General features: G+C 37.8%; 1 protein-coding gene across 5 annotated transcripts in view; it reads left to right on the top strand.

Moving 5' to 3' along the window:
- SEC24C (SEC24 homolog C, COPII component) overlaps positions 1-27,285 on the top strand; it is a 38,703-nt gene that overhangs the window by 6,554 nt on the left and 4,864 nt on the right. Inside the window, exons 2-20 of one of the 5 annotated variants that reach the window (XM_021548802.2) lie at positions 995-1,197; positions 4,170-4,256; positions 6,623-6,764; positions 7,638-7,816; positions 9,275-9,481; positions 10,856-10,986; positions 12,142-12,210; positions 13,911-14,022; positions 14,842-14,969; positions 17,507-17,645; positions 19,536-19,651; positions 20,900-21,024; positions 21,286-21,477; positions 22,504-22,597; positions 24,284-24,400; positions 24,894-25,064; positions 25,450-25,546; positions 25,813-25,958; positions 26,360-26,498. In XM_021548802.2, coding sequence (XP_021404477.1) covers positions 1,023-1,197; positions 4,170-4,256; positions 6,623-6,764; positions 7,638-7,816; positions 9,275-9,481; positions 10,856-10,986; positions 12,142-12,210; positions 13,911-14,022; positions 14,842-14,969; positions 17,507-17,645; positions 19,536-19,651; positions 20,900-21,024; positions 21,286-21,477; positions 22,504-22,597; positions 24,284-24,400; positions 24,894-25,064; positions 25,450-25,546; positions 25,813-25,958; positions 26,360-26,498 — 2,566 coding nt within the window. In that variant the 5' untranslated portion in view covers positions 995-1,022. Of the gene's footprint in view, positions 1-994; positions 1,198-4,169; positions 4,257-6,622; positions 6,765-7,637; positions 7,817-9,040; positions 9,482-10,855; positions 10,987-12,141; positions 12,211-13,910; positions 14,023-14,841; positions 14,970-17,506; positions 17,646-19,535; positions 19,652-20,899; positions 21,025-21,285; positions 21,478-22,503; positions 22,598-24,283; positions 24,401-24,893; positions 25,065-25,449; positions 25,547-25,812; positions 25,959-26,359; positions 26,499-27,285 lie in introns of all 5 variants that reach the window. The other 4 variants (XM_021548796.2, XM_021548772.2, XM_021548788.2 and 1 more) reach the window with 4 other exon arrangements.

Raw genomic sequence — 27,285 nt, 5'->3', positions numbered from 1 at the left:
TGGAGTGTCCAAAGAAGTACAAGCGATGCAAAATATTCTTATGAGAAACACACCATGAGGGAATCTCCTGCCCCTGAAGTAATCTTGATTCTTCACAAATGAAAGGCACTGTGGATTATCTCCCTGCTTGCTGTTATAAAAATTGCCTGTTTGGTTTGGGGTCTTACAGTAACAGTTTTGCTTTACTTGTTATAATGCTAGTCAGTCTCTTTATGCAGTTAGTTAGGGGAGTTTGGAATCTGTCTGTTGAGCAAGATTTCTTGTAAAAGTTTGCTAAGAAATGTCTCTCCTCTCTCTGACACTGTTTCAGGTCTTACACTTTGGTGAAACTGCTCTAGTGCCATCTTTACCTGTAATTATTTTCCATTTTGAACACCTTTCCTAGGTGAAAATTTTGCTTTTGGAATATCTTTGTTTGCTGAAATGTGTGTACATAGCAAGGACTTTAAATCATCTATTGCTAAAAAAAAAGGGTATAGCCCCCTATGCTGGTCCTGTTTTAGATTTTATCAAACACTTCAAACACTTTTGGATGGTGAGGCTTGCTGCTTGTAATGAGGAAGCATGATCAAGTAAACTAACACAGAGGTAACAGCTGAGCTTGTTCAGTGTTATTGAAGTGTTATATTAAGGGATCACTCATCTGTATCATGAAATCTATTTTCTGTTGGTCTGATTCTGTGAGGTGGAAGTAGTTTCTCAGGAAGCTTGATAATAATCTGCTGTAGAATGGCAAATGATAGTATTTCTATCTAAGATGATGATCACACGTCTAACCAGGATGAAATGCTAAACTGATTAGAAAACATAGTTTCTGAAAGTACTGTTTTAAGTAGCTCTTGTAAAGCATTTATCTGACTTGCTGTGCAAGAGTAAGTTACCATTATTGTTTGAGCTTTCCAAGTATCTTATGATCTCTCACTTTTCACACTAGGGAAGCTGACCAGTTTGGTTTTATATCTGCTTAAAGTCATTTTTCCCCCCCTTTTTACAGGTGAGGTTAGGTTGGGGATGTGAATACAATGAGTGTAAACCAGCAAGCTCACACGGGGCCTCCTTATGGGCAACCTCAGCCTGGATATCAGGGATACCAGCAGCCTGCCTACGGAGGACAGTCATTGCCAGGGGTTCCTCAGGCGCAATACGGAGCTTATAATGGGCCGGTGCCAGGATATCAACAGCCAGTCCCTCCACAAGGTACTGATTGTTAACCTGTGAATTATGGCGTGCGTGGAATTTTTGTTGTATGCTTATACTATGTCCTATTGCTGTATACAATATCCTATTGTAAGTCTTCATTTTTTTTTGTGGTAGTGATTACTTTTTTTCTCTATGTAATTTGCGGGATGCTAAAAATCATGTCGTTCCATAGTCTGAGGTCATTGTGCTGTCTCTTGTCCAGTTTAGTAGGGCTTACTCTTCTTTTGGTAGGTCATAAAATTAATATGTTGAGAAACAGCCTGCTTTTTTCTCTATGTCCATGTCCCTATGTTACTAAAGCACCTGATTGGAAGAGCCTTCCTGATGAGGTTTTGTTGAGAGGCAGCAGTTAGGGACTGTAACAGATTTATAATTGAGACTGCCTTAGATTATTATATAGAAAGATCTGCACTGCATCCTGAAAGATTGACATACAACTCTATGTAGAAAGTGTATTTCAAGCTATTTTCTCTAATGTCGTTAAATTCAATAAAAAGTTTGTGAATGTGAGACAAGCTAATGTATTCTAGAATTTCACCAATTCTGCAGGATCCTATCCCTTGCTATTTTTTGTCTTTAAAAAAAAATCAAGTAATTCAACTTTTGTTTTCCTGTTTTCAAAAAAAAGTCTGACTTTCATAAATAACTTTGTGAGTCTTGGTTTTCAGTTATGTTGATTGCTTTGGGAAATCAATAGTTACTTTAACATTTCAAATACAGAGGAGAAAATACTATTGCTTTGAATGCAAGTATGTCTGCCTTTTCAGATCACAGGGGTGAATTCAGTTTTGCTAGAATTAACACAACGTGAACTTAGAAATATTTGTTTAGGTTTCAGATGGGTGTTCTAAGGTAATTAAGACTGTACTGGTCATACTAATCGTCTCTGTACTCTACACCCCTGCAAGTACATCTTCAGTCTTGCAACTTCTTGAATTTTGACCCAGACTCAATAAGAAGGAAAGAATAGTCAAAGTGTCTCTAGTTGTCTTGAGACTAACAGTAGTGGGAGACTAAAATTTGGGTGCTGAATAATTGCACTGTTGGATTTTTGTCTGGAGTTAGTAGAGTAGTATAGTAAAAGAATTGAATGTGTTGTGGTAAAGAATAGGTTATTCAGGTGCTCCATCTTACTTTTCTTTCCTTAATCCTCTTCCTCCCATGCTCTCAATAAATCTCTTCTAACAGCACTTTCAATCAGAGAGTTTTCAACTAATTTCACAAGGGGTTTGAATTCTTGCGAAAGTAATGAAAATCATCTCTGAGCGGAGGAAAGAAGCGCTGCTTCCTGGGAGAGCAAAGGCAGAGCTCTGCCAGTGAGCGCTCTGACTGCTCGCTATAGCCAGTGACTAAATCGTGTTTTATGCCCAGTGAAATGGGGAGAAATCGAACTTGCTTTAGTGAGAGAGAGAAGGGGATTCAAGAACAAAAATTACCAAAAGTTGAATCAGTGCAGCTATTTATAGAAAGGAGGCTTTAGCTGTAAACAATGTGAAGAATGATTAGAGTGTTTGTGAAAAAAAACTGATGAGCATCTTCTATCAGATGCTTCAAGAATTTTCGAACTTCACAAGCCTGAAAAGCATTGCTTTTTAAGGGAATTAATTTTTTCTTCTAGATTATTTCTGGTTTGCCTTTTTTCATTTTGAGACAGCTCAGTAAGGACATACCTAGATACCTTGATAGCATTCATATAAACTTGTGCAGATTAAAAATGCAGATTTTGTGCCAGTAATTAAAAAGTGGTGTGACACTGAGGGCAAGAAGGTGGTCTCATTTGAACAACAAAACTGTATTGCACTATCAAACTAAGTACTTTGGAGTTTTGTAGGATCTTGGCTTTTAATAGCTCATGTACTTTATTGTTATTATTAGGCAAAGGCCATCCACAGTTTGTGGGGATTTTTTCCATCTTTTTTTCTGTGATGATCATTCCTGGACTTAGCAGGCTGTATTAAGGAAATCTCAGTTGTCAGGCTGTGCATTTTGGACCTGCTGTTTGGGATTCCTGTCTTTAGAAGAAAGAGATGTAAAAGAAAAAGATCTTTAGAAGAAAGAGATGTTACACAACAGCCAGAGGTTGACCTGTCAGTGGCTGCTGAGTATGAAATCCCTGTGGAAGAGGGAGTCAAACAAACAACACATTATCAGAGACAGCAGAGAGGTTATAGTAAAAATAGTGGCAGATATCCTTTCCACCACCGCCTCCAAAACATTATGTTTACTGCAAGTCTTTGTGGCAAAACCTATTGTGGCTGCATAATAGAGAGGAGAGAGAATTAATTTCAGAGGCAGGAATTTAGGAAACACTGAGGGGTAAAGGGAAAACTGCCAAAGTTATTCTGTAATTTCAAAGTAGTTGTCTTATGGATTTATTTTTAAAATAACAGAAAAAATTGCTTGGGGGACTGAGTGGAGAAATGTTGGGAGCCAGTACCATCCTTAGTCAGGGAGTGTTTTGCATCTGATTTATGTGACAAACCCTGACTCTAAGTGGAATGATGGGAATGCTATGGCAGTGATGATAGTCTTTTTGAGGACCAGAAGTGGAGTGCTGTGGCGCTAGCTGAAAGTAGCTGCTTCTTGCTACAAGAATATTGAAAGAACCAGGACAATTTTGCCCCAGTCAAAACTAGTCAGTCTTTTAATCAGTCTGTTGGTTTCCTTCAGATGAAGTCATGCAGTTGAAAGTGCAAACACAATTATCTGAATACCAGTAACTGATAGGCTGTAGATCATTTTACATAGGCTTGCTTTATGACAATGTTAACACTTGTATTATGTAAAGACTACATTTTGTAGTATGTTGTGCATGGTAGAAGAGAAAGAGCATAGCTTAAAGAACAAGGTGGTAGATGACCCAAATTTTGTATATGAGGTATTTTCTGGAGACTGTTCTCAGCATTGGAAATGCTGTCTCTCAGTGCTTTCTCTCAGGCTTGATTTACTGGTGTATTCTGTCTTTCCAGGTTACTTTCCTTCCTTGGGGTTTCCTTCGAAGGGCTCTCCTGTATCTCTCAACTCTGACACTTCTTCTCTTGCACCTAATTTCATAGGTAAATGGTGTCCTTTCTGTGGGTTTGTGCTGTGTTGCTTCTTCTGTGCCAAGTTCCCATTTAATATGGATACTTATCTCAAAGGTTGGGTACCTGGTTGTTCAGGCAGAGGTGGGTGGGACCTTTCCAAATCTATTTGTAGGCAGCATTACAGAAGCATAAATAGGATATGAAGAAATAACCCTAGTAGAAATCCCTTATGCATGCAGATTCATAGATAAAACTTGAGTTGTGACTAATGTTTTCTGAAGTCTGATTTTAAAACCTGAATTTGCCCATTCAGGTTTTGTCAGGTGCAATCCTTAGTTTAAAAGAACTTGGTCTCACCCTTGAGAGGGAAGGTGAGGTTTGAAATTATAACATTGCAAAGAAGTGAAAAATCTCTGCAAACTACCAGGAGATTGTTATTGGAAGTCATAAGATTTGTGTAGCTTGTGCTTTTGTTTAAAGGGAAAAACCAAATCTTTAACTTCCTTGGCTATACTTAGGATCCAAGTATATGTTAGGAATAAATATTTTTCCCAAAGCTGTGACTTGAAGAAGGAAATATCTCTTTGCAACTAGCAATCAAAATTTAAGACTTAGAAATGCTGCAAGAAACAGTATTGTATTTTCCCTTATTTTGAACCAGTGATATTTTGGAAGAGCTATTTCTGGAGGTGTCGATTTGTTTAGAAGATTAGGGTGTCAGAACACAACCATATAGGCTCAGGGCTTTGAGGAAAATCTTGGGCATTTCCAATTTTACTGTAATGAGTAAGAACATCACAAAGATGTTGAGGATTTGTCAAGAATAATGAATCTTAGGCTAATAAACCACTAGATACCTATATCTGTTCTAGTGATTTCTTTTGCAGTGACTGTGTGAGCGGTTTGCAGTAGGGGTGACAAGTATATTTGTGATGAGAACTCAAAAAAAAAATGCTTTACAAAACTTTTTCTGTAAACACATATTTTTCAAATGGCATGCTTGTTAAATTTGGAGGTGGATGAATTTACCTTAATGTATATAAAAGTAGTGTGTAGGGTCCCTCCAGAAATTGGTTAAAATATAAATATGCCTTCAAAGACAAAAGATAAGGCCAAACAGTTTACAAAGGAAATACACTGGAAAATAGGTGAGAGGTATCACAGAAGAAATTAGAAAGAAATAACATACAAATAGTTGGAGGTCAGGAAATGCTTAGCTAGCGGAACAGTAAGATGAAGGTGCTTAACAGTAGTTCAAAAAAGATGAGCTTAATGAGATAAAAGTATATAAAAATTTAAATGTCTCTAGGAGTAATTAAATCCTGTCTCAAAATGAAGAACAGGAGGATGGTTAGTAATAAATAAAGAAAGAAACCCAAGAAATTTTCAGTTATTCATACTAGTTAATTCCTTCCTTGACTTTACATCCCCAGGTCAGCTAAGAATTGGATGTAGTAGATAATATATATGAGTTGAAACCTCATGCTTTAGGGTATAAATGATACGGTAGAATTAAGAAATGGCTCCCCTTATTTCCTATTTTGTAATGACTCCTCACAAGAAGGTTTCAGAATCCCTTTGAAACTTGCCATACCAGTCACTGTCAGAGTGACACAACAATGTGTATGTGTGGGCCTGGTCTCATGGGCAGTTTGTCATCTGTACTTAATGATATCCTATGTGTGAAATAGGTTCCCTTGTGGTTAACAGGCATGGTCATACAGTTGTTCTAATACAGTGTTATTAAAAGAAAAGTTTATATTCTCTTTTTTGGAAGTAAAAACTGCACTTTTGTATCTAACTGCTGGTATTCTATCTAACATTTTGTGGTCTTTGGAAAGACTGGCTTCTGAGGCAAATATATTTGGGCTGTGACTGAACCAGCTCAGTCTGAAAGATGGGAAAGTTATTTGTGTTAGCCTCCAACCTTGAGAGGCTGGAAAAAATGGCCTGTGGTGACCCCCATTATGCTATATATATAAATCCAGTAAGGCATGTAGTTTTTGAAAATGGAATCTGCTTGCATAGCCTGCTTACCTTTGATGTAGGGAAAACTGACCTGTAATGAACGTTAGATTCCACTGAATATTCGGTTTAGGTAAAAATAATTGGATTTGAAGGGGGAAGAATTCAGTACCTTACTGACAAGATAGGGTTTTTTTTTCTTCATAAAAGATGAAGTTTTCTTTTTAAGACCTTCCACAACACATACTTTCTGCTTGACCTGTGTGGAGATGGTAACTAGTGACACTGGCTAAAAATACTTGTGCATAAATTATTTGTTGTTTATGGAGTATTGTTATAGCAATTCTGTAATTGAATTTTTCATGGTAGTTGATTCAATGCCTTGTTTCTATAATCTGTGATATTTTAAATTTTTTTTCTTATGTTTGTAGGTTCATTAAGAGCCCCGCCAACATCTGGAGCTCCCCCTCCAGCCTCTGGAGCATCTCATCCTTCTGGCCACTTGGCATACAGTCAGTTTGACCATGGAGATGTGCAGAATGGAATTCCAGCCTCAGCAGCTCCAGTGCAGAGGTGCATATGAGAAGAGTGAATTTTAACAAAATCCCACCTTGGTAGACGCATGCTAGGTCTAGCCTTTTTAGATCTAAATCAAACTAAGTACTTCAGGGTTTTGTAAGATATTGACCTTTTTCTTCTTATTGTTTTGGAGAAATGTTTTGCCACAGAGGTAATCATTAGACAATGATAGATCTGAAGATAAAAAACTTGTGAAAGAATGCGAGCAGATGTCAGTGACTGATGAAAACCTCCTCTCCTCCTAAGACATTCTTTGTGGTTTTCATTTTTTCCTAAAAAAAATCAGTTGCATCCACATAACTGTAGTATTTGTTCCTCAGCAGTGTGAAATGATCTCTGGAGTATGTCACAGTCTTTGCTGAATAATTTCTTAGTATTGATTCTGGACCCTCTTCTGTCCCTTATGGATCCCTTATGAAGTTAGTGTCATCTTAGGCTCTTCAGTATCTTTTCCAGAAAGTTACTGCCATTACCCCTGTGGTGAAAGTGGCAATAGTCCTGCAGAGTTCAAATGCTTTGAGTGGCAGAACATTCTTACATAGCTGTGCAGGCCTCACCCTATAGACTCTATGCAGTGTTTCTGATTTGTTATGATAACTGAAATGGAATAATTAAAAATACAGAATTGGTATTTTAAGTGGGGATAGATTTTTTTTGTTTGGTGAAAAGGATTCAGATACATGCAGAATACGTAATTTTTTTCCAAAACTGAGCTACAGTGTTTCATGTAAATATCTGAGACCCAGTTTTGTGTCTTTGTTTTTGTGTCAGATAGTGTTTGTGTGCTAAAACAATTTTAAAAGGCACAGGGAATTGAAATTTCTTCTATAATGAGGAATCAGCTCAGTTTGTCATCTTCCCTCTCAGGCCACCTGCTTCTCAGCCGTTCCTGCCAGGCTCAGCACCCACGCCTGTCAGCCAGATATCTACGTTCCAGCAATATGGGCCCCCCCCAGCCAGCGTGCAGCAGCTCAGGAATCACATGGCAGGGATGACAATTGGTGGTACTGCAGCCTCTGCTCCTCCCCCAGCTGGACTGGGCTATGGTAAGGTTTCCTGGCTACTGAAGTATGCTATTGATTTTCATCTTTGCTAGTAATTTCATAAAAGATTTTTTCTTGTCAGTGATTCAATGCCATATGGTTATGGGAATTCTCTGGGTGTTGACATCTGCCATAGAAAACAGTAGTTTTCTTAACTAATAAAGTCATAATTGGGGCAAACAGGACTGAGACTGTTGTAGGGAACAGTGCTGGCACTGCTGGACATGAATAACAAAGGAGAGTAGTAACATTGGTCCTTGACTAGGTGAATATTGTGAAACACAGAACAGTCTACCCCTAAGTCACCTGTTGGAGAGTCTACATGTCTTGCCACTGTTGTGCAGCAGCCCAGTCGAAAAAAAAAAAAAAAGGAAAAGGGCCCCGTAAATGTAAATCACAAAGGGCTGAAAATACTCCGAATGATTGTGTGTAGGGTTCTGCTAGAAGTCAAGAAGACACTTAAACAGTGGAAACTGAATTAACAGTTGAAACTGAATTTAGATATTTTGTTCTATGGTAATAGTTTTACAGTCTTATTGCTGTAGATTAGGGGACTTTTAAAATTGAAGACTAGAGTTTTCTTTATTATGTGTAAATTGGTCTATTTATAAATTGTTTTACTAAAGTACTTTTTAACAAGCATCTTGTGAGACAGATTTTATAGGGAAATTAGGAGTACGCTGGGGATACAGATTTCCTTGGCCTTTTGGCAGCATGTTTGTCAAAAATTATTCTCAGAAATAGTACAGCACTACATACAAATGGTGCTAGTTTCATGCTGTTAAAACCACAAAGCTCAAAACCATTCTTGATCTAAAGGCTCCAACTGAGTGTGGAGTTTAAGACAGAAACTTAGTTCAAAAAATCTATGGATAGACTTGTTGTGGTTAATGTTTTGCATATTCCTGGCTTTGCCCTTTTTTTTTCTGGCCCTGAATCCTGAAATGTATTGTGATTGTGTAAAATAAGTAGCTTAGACTTTGAGAGAAGGCAATGAAAGAACTATCGAGTTTCAGATCCACTGAAGGAATTTCAGCTCTCTGATCGATCTAGGAGAATGGTCATTTAGGATTTGTCTCTGCTAGTACTGGTAAGTTCATCTGAAGATGAGAAAGGGGTAGATTTACTCAGGTGATCTGGAGCAAATGGGTTTTTCTTGCATCTTAATTGTCTTGAGGATAGAAGAAAATTATGTTATATCTTTTTTTTTCTTACCGGGTCCCCCAGCATCGGTTCCTCCAGTCTCAGGAAGCTTTAGTGCAACAGGATCTGGTCTCTACACACCTTACAGTGCAAGCCAAGGACCCCCTCTTACCAGTGTGTCTCAGGGTCTTCCTTTGGCACAGCCTCCGTTTCCTGGTCAGACAATATCAACTCAGCACCTGGCTGCTCAAGTTCCTGGTTTTACCCCACCTCCTCCTTCTACAGGGGTTGGACCTTCCTCTTACCCTCCTACCACAGGTGCTCCAAGGCCACCTGCCATGCCAGGCCCACCACTGCCTGGGCAGACAGTTGCTGGACCACCATCATCCCAGCCTAATCATATATCCTCACCACCACCTCCATCAACTATGGCAGGGCTGCACCCTGGGCCTCCCATGAGTGGTCTCCATGGACCACCTCCTCCCACTCATCCTCCTCAGCCAGGATACCAAATGCAGCAGAATGGTGAGTATTCCTAGTATGGGAATTAAATATTCTCTGTATGCTGCAAACTGAGAACAAGATTTTACATTGTCAGCTGTGGGCTCCTGGCTGAGTCCTTCTTGTTTCCCTGTGCTCATGTCTGAGATAATATCACATGCCATTCTAAGATACTTCATAGTACAGGTTTTAATCAGATTAATGTAACTAAAAGAATTCTAGTTTACTTGGCCAAAAAAGTGTTTAGCAATTAGGTCCATAATACACCAGAATTTGTGATGAGAATTTTATTATATACTCCCAATTTGATGTCTGTAACTTCACCTATTCAAAAATAGACATTGGAAATGCTGAAAGCCTTATTTTATATTTAAAATTTTGGCCACTGTGCATATGCAATGTGTAATGAAAGGAGTTGTTAAACATTGAAAAATGAGTTGCTATATGTTCTCCTTTAATTTGCATAACCATATTTTTATCCCTTGTAGAAGCTTGCACATCTCAAATGCACTTAAAAGTAAGACCAGTTAAGCTTTCTGAATTAAAGCCAGTTTTGGCTGGTTTTTAATCGATAACACTTAGAGATAGCTGGGATAAAGTAATCATGTGTAAATGTTAGGACTGAGAATCTCATTCCCCATGCAGCTTTGCAGAGCTGGACAGGTAAATTACTTAGAGATATCTGTTCAAATTCCTATGAACTGTAAAAATGCTAATGGGTTAAATCATGCTGTTACTCTCTAACTGTCTAAAATAATACGAAATAGCTTCAGATAGTTACAAAACAGAAGAGAAAACCACACATTAACCTATTACTGTAATTTCAAACAAGATAAAACAGCCCAAGGGAACTGCTTGCATATCTTTAATTTGAAGAATTAGGGATTGCCCACTAGCTTATTTGGCTGTTCTGTGTGCACTTTCCATTAGACAGTTCTGCAGGTAAATATTCATAGTGCATGGTCTTAATGAACAGCTTATTTGGCTGTTCTGTGTGCACTTTCCATTAGACAGTTCTGCAGGTAAATATTCATAGTGCATGATCTTAATGTGCATTGGAATCAACAATTACAAACTCTAAAACTACTTAACAGTAGTGTCCTGGTTTGGGATGAGGTAGAGCTAGTAGAGTTTAGACTAAAGTCCTCTGTTTCCTTAGGTCTAGTTTTGTGGATTGTATCTATCAGTTTCAGTTTACTGGATTGTTGACCAGTCTAAGCTGAAATAAATAAATAAACTGTGATAAATATGTTTATTTGTAATTAACTGAAAAGCACCTGAACTTTAATTTTCTTGAGGGTTTTTTTTTTTAATAATGGCAGGAAATGGGGAAAGTGCCAAATAAAGAAATGCTAGTATTAAGCCACTGTTTGATTTTTATGTTCTTTTCTTGTTAAGGTTCCTTTGGACAGATGAGGGGTCCTCCACCAAACTATGGAGGAGCCTATCCAGGAGCACCAAATTATGGAAGTCCGCCTGGACCACCACCTCCACCAAAACGCTTGGATCCAGATTCCATTCCTAGCCCTGTAAGCTTATTTGTTCTTAACAGTGTCAACTCTTCTGTAGTGTCTTTGCATAAAACAACTGACAAAGACCTAAGCTGAAAACAGGTTTCTCATTCCAAGGAGCATGAGTCTGTTTTTCCTGCTTATGTTTCTCTCTTCTATCTAGCTTCACTCTTCTGTGATGAATAAGCCCAGAGGCAATATTTTTCTTGGTGACTAAAGAAAGGCACTACATATAGAAATCACTGCTCTAATTCCTCAGGTCTTTTTCTGTACTATGTTATCTTTTGAGAATCCTTGAGGGCTTTGATTAAACATGTTTCTCCATTTCTCGATTCTTGCATAATTACTTTCCAAGGTGAACTAATTTCAGGTTTTGAGGTGACAGTCTGTGAACTGTGTGATCTTTGTTTAAAGTATGGTTAGTAGGAGGTGATTGTAGTGCTTTTCCTGTAATCTGTCAAAAAGCTGGTTTGTGTTTTTTTGGGTCATGAAGTCATGATGCTACATCAGTCAAATATAGACACCTTCTCAAACTGAGGTTCTGAGACAGGATAAGCAGTTATATGTAATGGTTAGCAATGTTGAGTAATATTAAGCCTGTTGGTGGTATTGCCACTAGTCTACTGTGCTGTTCCTTCCACTGCTCTTGATACTGTTTCTGTACTTCATATATATGAAATAATGTAGTCTTGAGTTACATTGGAACTGATTTTATTCAGAAGGTACTTCTGTTTAAAAAAGATTACCTCTTTAAATTCCAGGTTTATGTAAAGCTTACTGCTGAATTTTTTCTATAGAATATGAATCTTTAATTGCTTGTCTGCCTCTCTTCTTCCACTAAATGAAATCTCAAATGGCTTGTGTTGGTTGCCTTCATGTTAGCATGTTCTTAAAGCATAAATCCTCAATTTCTAACCAAAATTAGCAGGTAAGCCACTGCCTCCATTAGCAAGGTGTTCAGAGCCAAGCCCAATATCCTGGCAAGACTGGTTTTGGGATCAGTGTATGCTGCAGAAGCTGATGTGTCCTGTTGCATGAACCAGTATCTAAATGTATCTAATTCCAGTGCTGCAGGTTTGGGTAGAGAGAAGTAACACTATTACTTTTTGGTTTATTATTCTCTTTTTTTTTCCCTTTTTTTGGCGCTCTTATTTCTTATTAAAAAAAAAAAAGCAACTTAATGAGCTGCCACCCCAGCAGAAACCCAGGCACAGAATAGATCCAGATGCAATTCCTAGTCCAGTAAGTGCTGTGTATATGTCAATTGTAGTCTGTGTGTTGGTGACCATCTGTGCATGCCTGAAACCTGAACTTCACCTTGCTAACCCTCCATCATTAAACTTTTACCCTTTCCTTGCTGTCTTCTGCTTGCCTTATCAAAATGAGTAACATTACACCACATGAGGCTGTTAAAATCTACTGTGATGAATGGTGAGGCAATAGAAAGCAGTGTTTCAGAAACAGATCATGAAGAATGTCTCCCCTTCACTTTGTCTGATCTTTAGGATATTGCCTTCATCAGATTCCAGCTGGCATTTTCAGTGTAAGCTGGTTGTGCCCACATGTGTGTCTCATGTCAGCATGCATACAGCATGAGCTGTTGTAGCCATGTTTTTTACTGTGTTTTGATCCGAATTTGATTACTGTTCTTGTTGATATACCAGTCCTGGACCAGTGCTCTGGAATTTTAAAATTGCAGATAAACTAGAGTTTTTAAAAAGTTAATTCCTGATACAAATCTTCTCATATGTGGCATGGGGAGCTATAAACATTCTCTCATAATCTGTGCTCATTCATAACCATTAAATTTTTAATTTGAAAATTTAATGTTTATGTTGGAGAATCTTATCTAAAGAAGGAAAAAAGCAGCTACCTTTTGGATTGGAAGGCAAAAAAAACTTTTGGGTTTTTGTTAGCATGTGTCACTTCCTCTTCATGTAGTCAAAGTTCATAATTTAACAGGTACCGGTGGTGAGATCACCATCATCAGTCAGCCTGTAGACTTATGAAATGGGGCTAGATTTATTCTAGAGTAGTCACTGAAGCTATATGAGGCTCTCTGCTTTCAATCTGTAGTGAGAGGGTGGAGGTTCTGCCGAAATATCTGCATTTCAGAATTTACTCTAGGCAAAGACAGGTGTGTTTGATGGCAAAATAAGAGCAGAAGAATGATTGTTAGCTTTAATTCTTTCATTCAGTCACCACTAAGGAAATGTTTGAGCCGTGTACAGCTACAAAGGTCAGTGAATATTTTAGTTAAGACAAACTATTTAATAAATTTCTGTTATCTTTTGCAAATTTGCAGTTGGGAAGAATTTGAAATACGAAGAAATTTAAGATTTTTGCAGGCTTTGAAGTTTAATTTATTGACAAGTCTATTGAAATTTCACTTTCCACATTTCCAGAATTCAAATCACAAACTCTTGAGCACCACAAAGTAATGAAGACTTCCACATGAGCTTGCAAGCCATCTGTCTTTAGGTCAAAGTTAGATTGGTTAGAAATAGAGGCATACTATGAAAACAGTGGGATCATAATGGAAAGAAAAAGCCAGGTTACCTATAGGACTTCAGCTTGAGGCTTACAGAAGCTTCTAATTCTTATTTGACTAGAACTGTACTGTGGAATACTACCAAAAATTCTTTTCTTGATCTGAATTTGGCTTTTATGAGTTCAAATCGGACTTTAAAACACAAAATATGCTTCTACTAAGAATACTTGGGGAAAAATACTATTTACAGCTTGTAATTTATTGTTAGTCATTAAGTAGTATTTGAAATCAAACTGAGAGGTGACTGCTTGAGAAAATTTACTTGCTCTTCCTATTTTTAGTGATAGTAATTATTTGCCTCAGGTCCCCTTTTTACTGCCATAGAGATTTTTTATTTTACAGTACTTAGAAACTAAGCCTCCACATAACAACGTGGTATTTTCCATCACAGATTCAAGTGATTGAAGATGACAGAAATAACCGTGGATCAGAACCATTTGTCACTGGAGTGAGAGGGCAGGTCCCACCTCTTGTTACTACAAATTTCTTGGTCAAGGATCAAGGTAAACTATTTTTCTTTGCCTAAACATGCAAACAAAACACAAATCCCAAAGAGTCAGTGACAGAACTGTGTCTTTAAAGGAAACATGTTAACCAACAGAAGGTTAGTTTCAGGTCCTGTGTTGATTTGATCTCAGTTTAGATTCTCCTGATTTTTCGGTAGCTAGTAACCAATTTGCAGGTGAAAAATGTTTTCCAAGGCAGATACCTAGGACCAGCATTAGCAGAGATATCACAAAGCAGCAAAGGAAGCCTCTTTTGTAGAGCTTTATAAAAGACTTTTAAGAACCGAAATCTACTAGCAATATCATTCAAATTAGACTAACAACTGTATTTTTTAAAATTAAGAGGGATGTCTAAGGGCTCTGTAGAGAAAAGATATTTCATCTTTTAATTGCTGACACCTTTTTTGAGTTGTAAAGTTCGAGGAAAAACTTCCGAATCTGATTCTATAATCAAGTATTTTACTCTTCAGCCTAAATTGCAAAACGAAATAGTAGAAATGTTTGAGTAGAGTTTTCTGTCTACATTATGTTTTAGTCTGCGAATATATGAAACAGAAATGCTTTTTTATAGGTTTAGGTTGACAGGGAGTCTAGTTTATTTAAGTCTAGTTTATTTTAAGGTCTTTTATATATAGGTAATCATGAGAAGAGGTATTTTATTTGGAATTCAGGTTTTCCATAGATTAAAACTGAATATTTAGCTAAGCTCATAGTGTCTGTGGCTTAATGACACAGCTTAAAGTATCTTTGTTTCTGTTCTTGAATATAAACTTAATTTGTACTGAAATTTGTGGGGCTTTTTTATGTGTTCCCCAGGTAATGCAAGCCCCCGCTACATCAGATGCACATCTTACAATATTCCCTGCACGTCTGACATGGCCAAACAATCCCAAGTTCCCCTGGCTGCCGTCATAAAGCCGCTGGCTGCTCTGCCGCCGGAGGAGGTGAGAGCCATGCGTGGGGTTATGTGTGTTGTATGTGCTCAGCAGGAGAGCTTCTCAGGTGTCAGCACTGAACACATATGCTTAGAAGGCATACTGAGGTGATGAAGACCAGGTAAACATTGGTTCTCCAGCAGGTGTGTGATAGATACCTGTAAAGCAGAATAATGGTGTGTTCAAAGGATTTAGTATTTTGACTGCCATGATAATTTCAGCTTTTTTGCAGTGGCTGTCAAGCACTGTGACTAAGTGACCAAAATACTAGGATGGTCACAGAGGTGTACACTTCCTGCTGATCTCAGTTTATTTCTTAGTCTGAAGTATTTAAATGGTTGCTAATCATAGGTATGAAGTCTTTTCTAGAATGCCAGGTTGTGAAATTGGATAAGAATGTATGGGACAGCACTGGTTTGGCTGTCTAATATGCATGTATATGCACAGCACTGTGTGGGATGACAGCACTACACAGAGTACTGAGCACTGCTGAGCTGCACTTGTATTTCTGTCCCTTCTCTCTCAGCACTTATTGCCTTCTTGATGTAATTTGCGGCTGTTAGGACTTTTACCCACTCGTGTTTGGTTGCTGAGAACATGAAAGCTCAGAGACTTTTACAGAAATTGACATTTTTTAAAGTAGTCTAAATACTCTGGCTATTGTGTAGTGTGAACCTGCTTGGAGCAGTGACACAAAGAGAAACAGGCTTAAATTTGAATACAAAGGTCTGCAGTGTTCTGTGCCCTGTTAAACCTAAATGTAGCATCTGCTGAGGAAAACCGTTTCCTCTGGTCTTTCAAGGGTGTTTTTGTCCTGTTGCATTTCATTAGAGTCCCTAAACTATGCTTTGAATTTTAAAAACTGGTTTATAATGAAACTATCTGTGGCTGAAGTTTAAAAGGACCACAATAGGATAATAAGGTCTTACTTAAGAAACCTGGAGGCTTGTAGAGTTAAACATTTTTAGAGAAACTTTACAAATAATAGTTGTTTGGTCTCCTGATGTGTTTATACTTTGAACAAATACTTGTGGTGTCCAGAAAAAAAAAAAGGCTAGCATTGGAAAATTGTCCTGGAAACCAGTCAGCTTCTACTGTTTGGAAGTTCTTTATGGCAAGGGCAAACTCACTGTGGAGGGGCCCTTCCAACAGATGAAGACTCAGCTGTTCAGAGCAACAGGACTGTAAATAGAGCTAAAGCGTTACATAAAAGAAGGGATAAATGTTTCATGAAAATAATATCTTATGAAACAGAAGCATTTGGATAAATTTAGGAAATATAAAATTTCAGCCAAATCCAGGACCTTTGCCCTGTGTTACGTGCTGTTGAGAAAACCAAGCTTCAGGCTTTGGCAAGAAGTATCTCAGTCTTCTGGGAGTAAGTGGTTAATGATGAGTTATGTATTGTGCTGCCTGTTTCCAGCACCCTGGTCATTTGTTTACATGTCACAGACAGAGAAGTTGAGGAAAAGAAAATTGTGGTAATTGTCTTGAGATACAGTACCAGCATTGCCTGCCAATCAGAAAATTTGAAAATTTGTTTCCTCTGAGGAGGTCAGCCTGGGCTATAGGAAATGAGAAATGCTGTCTGCAAAACCATTGTACTGCCATTGAATGATTAGTGGGGTTGAATAAAAAGACATAACACATCTGTGGCATGAAGATGAAAGTGATTGGAGCATCTGCTCATCTGCTGCTCAATGAATATGTTGTCTCTTAAACATAATCATGGATTTAGGGTAACTGGGAGAATTAAGAACTGACGCCTTTACTGGTAGAAAATTTGAAAGCAAGTAGTTAAATTTTTGAGCTAAGTTCTTAGCTTAGTGGGCAAACATAGGTGCTTTTTACTATGAATGCAGCTTATAACTTGCATGAGTTTTGTCTCAGTCATTTTCAAGTGCTTCCCACTCATTCTGATGTTGAGAAGCTGCAGAAGTTGCCAATCATCTTATTCTGGTTTGGATGCAAAAAGAACATTATGAGTAATAGTTCAAAAATGGTGTCACTGTATACGAGTTTTGGGGACTTGATGTACAGTGGGGTCAAGTCACTAAGAGCTTGTGGTTATAATGTGTTTCATGATGGAGTTGAAAATAATTCTTACCAGGTAGAAATTTTTGAGGTAGATACTCTATATTCTGGAATATATGAAATGCAATGACTGGCTTTTCTTTTGTCAAAAAGCTTGCTTTTTACAAGGGGAAGAGATAAGAGGTGAAGAGTCACTTTCAGTCTTTTATGTTCACTTGGGATACATCTGGTGGTGCAATGTGGTCGTGTTCTTCAAGCAAACTACTGGCTAGGTGGGATAGCCCATTAATGACTCTAGCCCTCAAAATACTGCTGTGCTAGAGCTTGAATTGCAAAGTACTTAAATACTTGTTCAGACTTCCCACATCCCCTGCATTCTCTCCCATAGCTGCCAAATGCTAAATCCTATGCAGTGTACAGGGAGATAGAAATGACCACACAATGCAAAGCTTAAAACTTTCTCATCATCATGAGACCCTTTATTTTCTTGTTTTTTTCTCTTGCTTCCACAGACTGTTCCTTATTTGGTAGACCATGGAGAATCGGGTCCTGTCCGATGTAATAGGTGCAAAGCTTACATGTGCCCTTTTATGCAATTCATTGAAGGTGGAAGGAGGTTCCAGTGTTGTTTCTGCAGCTGTGTCACTGAGGGTAAGGTTTCTTCTGGAAATCCCTCTCTGGGCTCTGCTGGAAAGGTCTTTGAACAAGATGCAGGCAAATAAGTCTTGATTATGTTATGATCATTTATAATGAATACTGTGACTTAGTATGTGTCTAGTCTTGTAAAAAATTATTGGAAGGCATGTTCAGTGTTCAATTCTGAAATTGTGTTCCAAAAGGTGCTTATATATTGTAGTATTGTAGAAGATTTTTAATATGAGGTATTTGTAACATGATACCTGGTGGTTTAAAAGTCTATTGTATTTTCTTTTGGTATTTCAAAAGTATTGTTTTTTTTAACAGACTGAGATATAGATCTAGTCAGTAGGATGTGTTAGGATTTTTTTTTTCTCACAAAGCCTTTTTTTGTCTCACTAACACTCCTCAGAGATGAGATTTCAGTTAAATCTGCTACAGCTGAATAAGAGTGTTCAGTACAGGCCAGTTAATATTAGTTGCTCTTCTAAGTTAGTACAAAACATGCTTCCTTTTAAGCAGAAGTCACAATGAGCTGCTCATAGCATGACATTTATAGATTTGTTTTGAAGGCACAGTGGAAAGTAAGGTACAATGAACCTTATGATGATGTTTTCAGTGTTCCATTTGGTAGCACTAATGGCTTTTAATGGACTGTTCTTACCACCTCAGTTATGCTGTACAACTGTTTGTACTAACCAAAATGAGGATTAGAAATGGCCAACTTTAAAAAACAATTTTGTCTGGTGATTTTCTGCCTGCATGCACTCCCTGTCCTGCTCACTCAGCAGCTGTGTGAAGGGCTGTACCTGTAACAACTGAGCAGAGGCCAAAAGGGAGGGATGCTGAGAGACTGCTGATGAAAGCAATACTGTGAAAACACAATGTAGTTTTACCTAAAACTTAATTACAATTTTTGTTCTCTCTGCAAATACCATCAGGCATTTAGCTTGTGTAGGATGTCTACTTGGAGAAAAGAGTGATAAAAGCTTATATATAGTCTTAATGATATCACTTTGTTTTCTTTTGAACTTTTGAAACTTGGAATGCTTAGAATAGTTTAAATGTGGTGAATAATGTCATTCCAGGTAATCTCATTTTAATCTGGGGCTGTATAGATAACTAGAGCCAGAATAAATTTTGTCACCTGAGTACTTCTGCAGGAGGAGGGAGTGTCTGTTATGGTAGTTCTTGGGGCACAAGGGAAATACTTTGTTTCTGCAGCTGACTTTAGTAGGCTAAAATTTAGCTTCGTTCCCAGTTTATTTTCTGATACTTGTACCAGCGCAGAAGTACTGGGTTCTGGGCATGTGGTTGCACTTCTGTTCCTCCTCCTTAATCCACTCTTTCTATTCTGCTAAAAACATTATGGGAGTCTCTGCACACGATAGTGCCTGGAGGCTTCACTCTAATGCTGCACAGGAAGGAAAGGAAAAACTAACTTATATAGCAAAATAAGGAGCTCAGTATTTTAAGCCCAACTTGAGTCAGCAATGCTGTAGCCTGTAGTTTGCCTCAGACTCTCTCTTAAATAATTTGTTACTACTTATATGGGATGGTTGTATTTTCCTTTGGACTAGATCCTTCAGAATAATCCTTTAAGTGTATTGTGGTGATGTTTCTGATGTGAAATGGAAAATGAAATGGAAAGGAGATTCAATAAATGTATAACAGTAACTATACTGTGTGTTGTCAGGTGCATAAGACAAACTGGAATAAATTTGTATTGTTTTGCTTGAATGATATTCTTAAATTGCATTAATATTTTTAGTACTTCTGTGCTAGCCCAAAGTGCTAGTTTACTTTTCTGAAGTTTTGTTTGGAATAGCTGTTGTCATGTTGGCTCTCTAGTTACAGTGTTTATTATAGGCATATCACTGAGCTTAATGATTTTTCCTTTCCCAGTTCCACCTCACTACTTCCAACATTTGGATCACACTGGAAAGCGAGTAGATTTCTATGACCGACCTGAGTTATCACTGGGATCATATGAGTTTCTAGCAACAGTTGACTATTGCAAGGTACAGTAGTATGTTTTTATTGCTGTATTTATTTTGCTTTTAAGTAAAAAGACTATTTTCTAGAAAGTAAGAAAGACATTAATTGTCTGGGGCTGATTTCTGGCTGGCAGAGAAAATGAACAGCATTAATCCAGCCCACTTTATTGTGTGAAATAACATGCTTGTTTGCTTACTTACAAAACCAGTGGAGGTCCTGATCACACATGACATAATATAATTTAATAGCTGCCTCTGTCCTGGAGCTATATAAGCAGCTATAGCTTCACTTACCTTAGGAAGGGATTCTTGTACAGTAGTCCTTGGCAGAAAAGGAAATTGTAGGAGAGGTTCAATGCAAGTACAATAGTAACTATGCAATGTGCCACCTGTTCCCCAAGGCAGACCTTACCTATTGAACTTCAATTTCAAATAGCTATAGAGACTAGAAGTACAAGAATAGTGTGGAAATGTATATTTCATAGCTGGTTTACTTTTAAATTAAAGATTTAAATAATAATTCTAAGGAATAGGGAAGATATGTGCAAGGTATTTATTAAAGCAACTTATATCTCTGCTGAAATTTTATGCTGAGAAGTACATACCTAAATGTTGCAAGTTGATACTGGTTGCTTTCTAATGCCTCTGCTTTACTTTGAGTTAAGCAAAAGTCCAATTCTTTTCTAACAGCATAAGAAGAACTTTGAATCAAACAAAACGTGATCATCATAGCTTTTTTGAAAGTTCTTATGTTTTGCTTTTGTTCTGAGTGCTTGTTCCAGTATGACCTATAAACTTCAGAAAACTATTGACTAAAATAAGGTTTCCATTCCCAAAGAAAGCCTGATTTTTAAGAAGGAAAAGGTTGTAATCCTTGGAGAGGAAAATCTTTTATTTTATATTGATGGAATCCCCTGTGACAAGTCTGGTGAGGGTCCAAAATCTTGAGAACTGGCAAAAACCTTTCCTATCTACTTTTCCAATCTAGCTTAGTCATGTAAATCGATTATTTAGTTGTAACTGTTCTTCTCTGATCAATGGTAAAGTCAGTCTAGGGCATTTAATACCAGTCAATTTTAAACATAATATGATACTATGCCTGTTAGTTGGAAAAGGATGGGAGAGAGAGCTTAAGAAACAATTGCTGCTCATGGTTACAGAGGTACATGAAACCAGCTACGTTTTGACCGGCGTGGATTTGTCTGTGTTACGGAGCTGTTGCATGACCTGCATTACATGGCAATAGTGTGATTTCTTCCCTTTCTTCCACAGAATAACAAGTTTCCTAGTCCACCTGCTTTCATTTTTATGATTGATGTATCTTACAATGCTGTGAAGAGTGGCTTAGTGAGGCTAATATGTGAAGAATTAAAGTCACTCCTAGATTATCTGCCCAGGTAGGTATATTGTGAACTACTGTTGTCAATGCAAATGGGGAATGCTGTTATTTTTTTCTCTTTAAAAAATACTAGAAGCTTAAAAATTACTTGATAATCCTGTCAAGTTTTTCTTCAGAAAAAGGCCAGTTAGAACATCTTTCTTGATACCCTTCTAGGTGAAAATAAAGTCTACTTCCTTTCATTTTTCTCTTAATGTGTTTGTTATATGTAATGGTTTATCGCTCTTCTTGGATGTGAAGGCAAGCATATCTCTTACAGGGAAGGGAACATGGAGGAATCAGCCATTCGAGTAGGCTTTGTCACCTACAACAAAGTTCTACACTTCTATAATGTGAAGAGCTCACTGGCACAGCCGCAAATGATGGTGGTCTCAGATGTGGCAGATATGTTTGTGCCACTCCTTGATGGTTTTCTGGTGAATGTGAATGAATCCAGGACAGTTATTGCCAGGTAATACAGATTGATTTACAATGTGTGTAGTAAAATACTTGTTTGGTAGATTCAAATGTTGTGTGCTTAATTATCAAGTAAAGTCACTCCATGTCTTTTAACTTACTATACTCTTTGAGATTAAGCTGGCACGGTAGGATGAGGAAATTGAAGGGCTAAGGGTTTATTTGGCTCATAGTCCAGCTTGGCAGAAAGTGTATATAAGGGCAATTAGTGCAGAAGGGCATTTCTGAGGAGAAAAAAAGGAAAAACAAACAAACAAAATCCAAGCCAAAAAAAAACTCCACCTAAAATAAAGCCACAGCAAAACACAACTAGGATGATGCAGAGTGAATGCTGTAAGAATCCTGAATCACTGTCTTTCAGACGACTGCTTAAATAACTGCAAACTGAGACAACAGGGGTGTCCAATTTTGGTTCTGTAGATAAAACAGAGTAAGTGGGATACAGAAGTTAAAATCTGAAGGAAAGAAAGAAGTTAACAAAGTTTTGGCCAACTGTTTACTGTGGTACTTGAACTGTAGTTAATCTATGGTGTGTAGCTAACTACATTTTGGGAAATAGACCTGGAATTGCATGTTTTTAGATAAAATTTCTAGCCTGCTTTTTAATGCATTAAACAAGCCTAAATACAAAACTGTGGGTTTAACCTATTAATCTTTGAGTAGTACACAAAATACTTGACAAACAGAGGCCAAATGTCACTAGTACTTCCTAAGAATTTACTTACTTATGTATACTGGAATACATTAAAAGATAAAAAATACAGAAGATCTGGGGAATAGGCATCAGTTGAGGCTATACAGAAGGCACTGAGGATATAGATGAGAGAAGCCAATGGAGAACAATACAGCATTTTTTCACAGATGAGATGCCAAATACTGTAAAAGCTATGCAAATTTACAGACTTATTAGGGATTTATGTTTAAACCACCTTAATTCTATAAATCATCAACTACAACTGTGTGGCTTTTCTTATTAAATGGGGTCTTGAATTGCTCTTTTTTTTCCCATGTTCTTTGCTAGTTTACTGGATCAGATTCCAGAAATGTTTGCAGACACAAGAGAAACAGAAACTGTTTTTGCACCTGTGATTCAAGCAGGGCTGGAGGCGCTGAAGGTTAGTAGATACATTTTTATGACAGATTGTTTTCAGCCAAGTACTCTGAAGTTCATATTCTGCTAACATACACTAATAAGACAAATCTAAGGATTTTGTAAGTTCCTTGTAGTAGATACACTACATGTAGGGAGTACTTTTCTCATTCTTGAAGTGCATGAACCTTCTGTTTTGTGCAGCTATCTGTATGTTCTTTACCCAATTCTTTTTTAAATAATGTTTTTCCAAGTGCAAGAGTATGGCTTACTCTCAGTTGTCTGTCTGGGTTTTGCTTTAAACAGTTTACAGAACCAACAGGAAAAAAATAAAGACCCTCCAGCATTAAAAAACAGGTGCTGAAGTCTGTTAAGTCTCATGGAGGTGTTCTGTAGTTTGGTGTCTTTTTAATCTTGTACTCTGGTAGAATCTTAAATAAAAGGAGAGAAGTTTGAAGTTGCCTGCAACAATGTGCTAACCAAGTAAGCTTTTCCTAAAGTTATTCAGTTCTAGTACTTCATCCAGACATAATTACATGCATGGTTTAACTCTGATTTGTATCTACTGATCAAATTGATTTTGAAGCCTGTATGACTTCACCCCAACCTGTTGACACAGCTCTATTTGTCTGTCACATCAGTCAGTGAATCATTTTAGTTAGAAAAGACTTCTACGATAAGCCCAACCCTTGACCCCATACTGCCAAATCCTCCACTAAACCATGTTCCTAAGTGACACTTCTACACATCGTTTAAATACCTCCAGGGATCCCTGGGCAGCCTGTTCCAGTGCTTGACAACCATTTCCATGAAGAAGTTTTTCCCAATATCTAATCTAAAACTCCATTGCTGCAACTTGAAGCCATTTCCTCTTGTCCTATCTCATATTACATGGGAGAAGAGGCTGACTGCCACCTGACTACAACCTCCTTTCAGGTAGTTGTAGAGAGCAAGAAGATCTCCCCTGAGCCTCCCTTTTCTCCAGGCTGGACAATATGAGTTCTCTCACTCACTCTTCAAGAAAGAGTTGTGCTCCAGACCCTTAATCAGCTCCATAGCCCTTCTCTGAACACACTACAGCATCTCAATGTTCTTGTAGTGAAGGGCCCAAAATGTCAAGGTGTAGCATCACCACGGGAATGATCCTTAAAGGTCTCTCTTAAACTCAAGTTTTCGTTAAAATTGTTCAATCAAGAAATAGTAAAAATTGCTAATTGACTTTTTACATACTGCATGTGTCAGAGAAAAAACCTATTAAACATTAGCTAATGTTGGCACAGGGTATTGGTTTAAAATTACTGATCTGTTGAAGCTCAGATTACAAAATTCTTTGCCATTTCTGTGACTTTTTTCCACAAATTCAGTAACTGTAAATCAGGGAAGAATACAATGCAACACATTTGCACAAAACCTTTTGTATTTGGGTCCTGCTTACTGTTCTCTCTCCTTGGAGAAAATCCTTTTCTCCCTGCTATGGAATTAGCACAAAGCCAGTAGAGCTCAAACTTGCTCTTCTGTAACTGACCAGTAATTTGTGCTCCTTCCATTGGACACTAGTCACGTAACCAAGTGAGAGTGAGCCTGTGTGTCTGGTATCACCTGACCTTAAAAGAGTGATGAGGTTGCTTGAATGTTTGTTCTTGAATCACAACTTCCCTTACAGTTTTTGTAAATCTTTCTAACCTCTGTTATTGCACTCACTTTCCTGCAGGCAGCTGAGTGTGCTGGCAAACTCTTCATTTTCCACACCTCTCTGCCCATTGCAGAGGCTCCAGGAAAGTTAAAGAACAGGGATGATAGGAAACTGATCAACACAGATAAGGAGAAGGTAATAATAGTTTGCATAATCCTTACATAAGGGTGTATATTATGCTTTTTATGGAATAAAATAACTAAAACAGCATTTAAAAAATTACAAGGATAGCACGTACTGTAACTGTCCGGTATCTTTTAACATTCCACTTTTATCTTCTGTTCCCAAGCAGGGCTATGGAGACTTGGCATCATAAGGACAGCTCTAGTCTGAGAACAAGAAGAGTTAGCTCTAGATTATTACACAGGGTAAAATACCAAATTTGGGTTAAAGTAAATGTGCTGCATTTACAATTAAAGCAAAATGTGTAGTAATTTTCATAATAATTAACAGTTCTTCAAAGGCAGAGTCAGGGAGAATGTAAATTATTCTATTTGAAGACAGACTTGAAGAAAGATTTTCTGAAGAAAGACTTAAAGTATAGGACTATTGATTGGGACTGTAAACTGGATCTCACTTTGCTTTTCCTGGATGAATTTCTGATGTCATCTCTGATTTCCTTTCTTAGACTTTGTTTCAACCACAGACGAGCTTTTACAACAACTTGGCCAAGGACTGTGTGGCCCAGGGCTGCTGTGTGGATCTGTTCCTGTTTCCAAACCAGTATTTGGATGTGGCCACACTGGGTGTGGTACCTTACCAGACAGGAGGCTCCATTTATAAGTATGCGTATTTCCAGGTAGGAGTGACATTGACTCAGACTGCTGTCTGATCCAAGTAAGAATTACTGTTTAGCTGAGAGTTCTTTTTTTCATAGTGGAAACCACAGTGAAGAAATACTTCTTTGGAAGTAAATTGCTACTCAGATTTCAAGATAATCAGCAAAATTATTTGGTAGCTTTGTGTCTTCATACAAAAATCTGTTAATAACAAAACGAAACGGGAAGAGCTAGGCTGTTGCCTCTTAGCACAGTATTTTATTAGCAGGCCACTGAGCCTGATATCACAGCTGACTTTTAAAGAAAGACCATGGGAGGTAGTATCTGGTTTTAAATTACTTTATGATTTATGAAGCCAGTCTGATTTATGAAAATGTGAAACTTCAATTACTGCTTGTCTTCTAGCTGGAGACAGACCAGTACAGATTCCTGAATGACTTGAGGAGGGATGTCCAGAAAGAAGTGGGATTTGATGCTGTAATGAGAGTGCGCACAAGCACAGGTGGGTGTTAGCATGGAGGAACCTTAATAAATTGACCACTTCAAGCATGTCTTATGGGAAGAAAGAAATCTTCCTGTAATTTAAAACACATGGTGACTAGTCTATCCCAACAGCTCTGCTAAAGTGTTGGAATTCTAAGACTTTTGTTGAGTCTGCAAAGATCCCTGCTGAAATCTGTCAGGATAACTTGGTGTCAGGGTCAAAAGGCTGGCTGTCTTCATATTTTGTTGAAAACAGTGGTTCATGTTGGGTTTTTCCCTCTTTAGGTATTAGAGCAACAGACTTTTTTGGAGCTTTCTATATGAGCAACACAACTGATGTAGAGATGGCAGGTCTGGACTGTGATAAAACAATCACAGTGGAATTCAAGCATGATGATAAATTGAGTGAAGATAGTGGTGCACTGCTTCAGGTGAGGGGGAAGGCTTTGTAGAAGTGAGTTGGTAATTGGACTGAATTATTCAACACTTCTTCAAGGAAGTGTTTGTTTGTTGTTCTTCAATGAAGTTGTTTGTTCTTACTTTCTGCATCTTATCATACCCTTCCAGCATACTTCTTCTGAGGGTGACCTAGACTACTTCAACCTACAGTCCTGTTTTCTAAGACCAGGTCCCTTAATACAGCTGCTAAAATTGCTGCTTGTTACCTTTCATTAACCATGATTCTTAGCATGTACTTTTAGCTTATTGTCCGAGTCTTTTACATAGTTACCTTATTTGGGTTTGCATCTGAGTCCTAGCTTTTAATAAAGTATATTCTAATCCTGCCCTTCTTATTCATTTATTTGTCTCCTGGCATTTTTGTCTCCTGCAGTGTGCTCTGCTGTATACAAGTTGTGCAGGACAGCGACGACTCCGCATTCACAATCTCTCCTTAAACTGCTGCACGCAGCTTGCTGACCTCTATCGGAACTGTGAGACTGACACCCTCATCAACTACTTGGCTAAGTATGGTAAGGGTAAACATGGAAACAAGAATTAGAGCCTTTAACTACTAAAATGCCTGTTTTGTCACCCAGTGACACCTGTTTATTCTTCCTGCTTCAAATGTCAGGTGGCAGTTCTGATACTTCAGTCAGTTATGGGAAAGAGCATAAAGCTGTGATGATTGTATTGCTGCTTAGGACAAGAGGTACAGATGGAGGGTGTAGGCTTATTCTTCATTTAAATTATTTTCTAAATGTTTTTAATAACAGTTTGTATTGCCAGCTGTCTGAATTCATCCTTGTATTTATTTTTGGGCTGTTCTAGTTCATTCCTTAACTACTGAAGAATTTTGTTTTCACAATAGGAAATGGTGGCCTGTGTTCATAGATCTGAGTTAAATGTCATACACTTATGCACTGTCCCTATTTATCCTTTCTAGCTTCCAGTAAAAGCCTAGAAATGCAGCAGAGATAGAGAGTTGTGTATGTTTATTGCCATTAAAATGAAGGAAACATTCAATTTTCAGACCATTAATGGAAGATGGCCAGTCTATAAAAGGAGTTTTTATACAACCCCACACTTTCAATTATGATAAGTATATTTTAAGTATGTAGGAGATAGAGTTCAAGGTTATGTAATAAAAGGGAGTAAATGAGCTTCTTCAGGTTTTCAATAGGAACATATTGTCATTTTCCTAGAAATCTGAAGCGGGAAGAATAAAGGCTTCCATAAACAAGTTGTTTAGATTTCCTTTGTGGAAGTAGTGTTGGGGTTTTGCTGTTCCTGAGCAATCGCTTGACAGCAGTCCATCTT

This window comes from Lonchura striata, chromosome 7 (assembly GCF_046129695.1).
Source record: "Lonchura striata isolate bLonStr1 chromosome 7, bLonStr1.mat, whole genome shotgun sequence".
Taxonomy (NCBI): Eukaryota; Metazoa; Chordata; class Aves; order Passeriformes; family Estrildidae; genus Lonchura; species Lonchura striata.
This window is presented reverse-complemented; position numbering and strand designations above follow the sequence as displayed.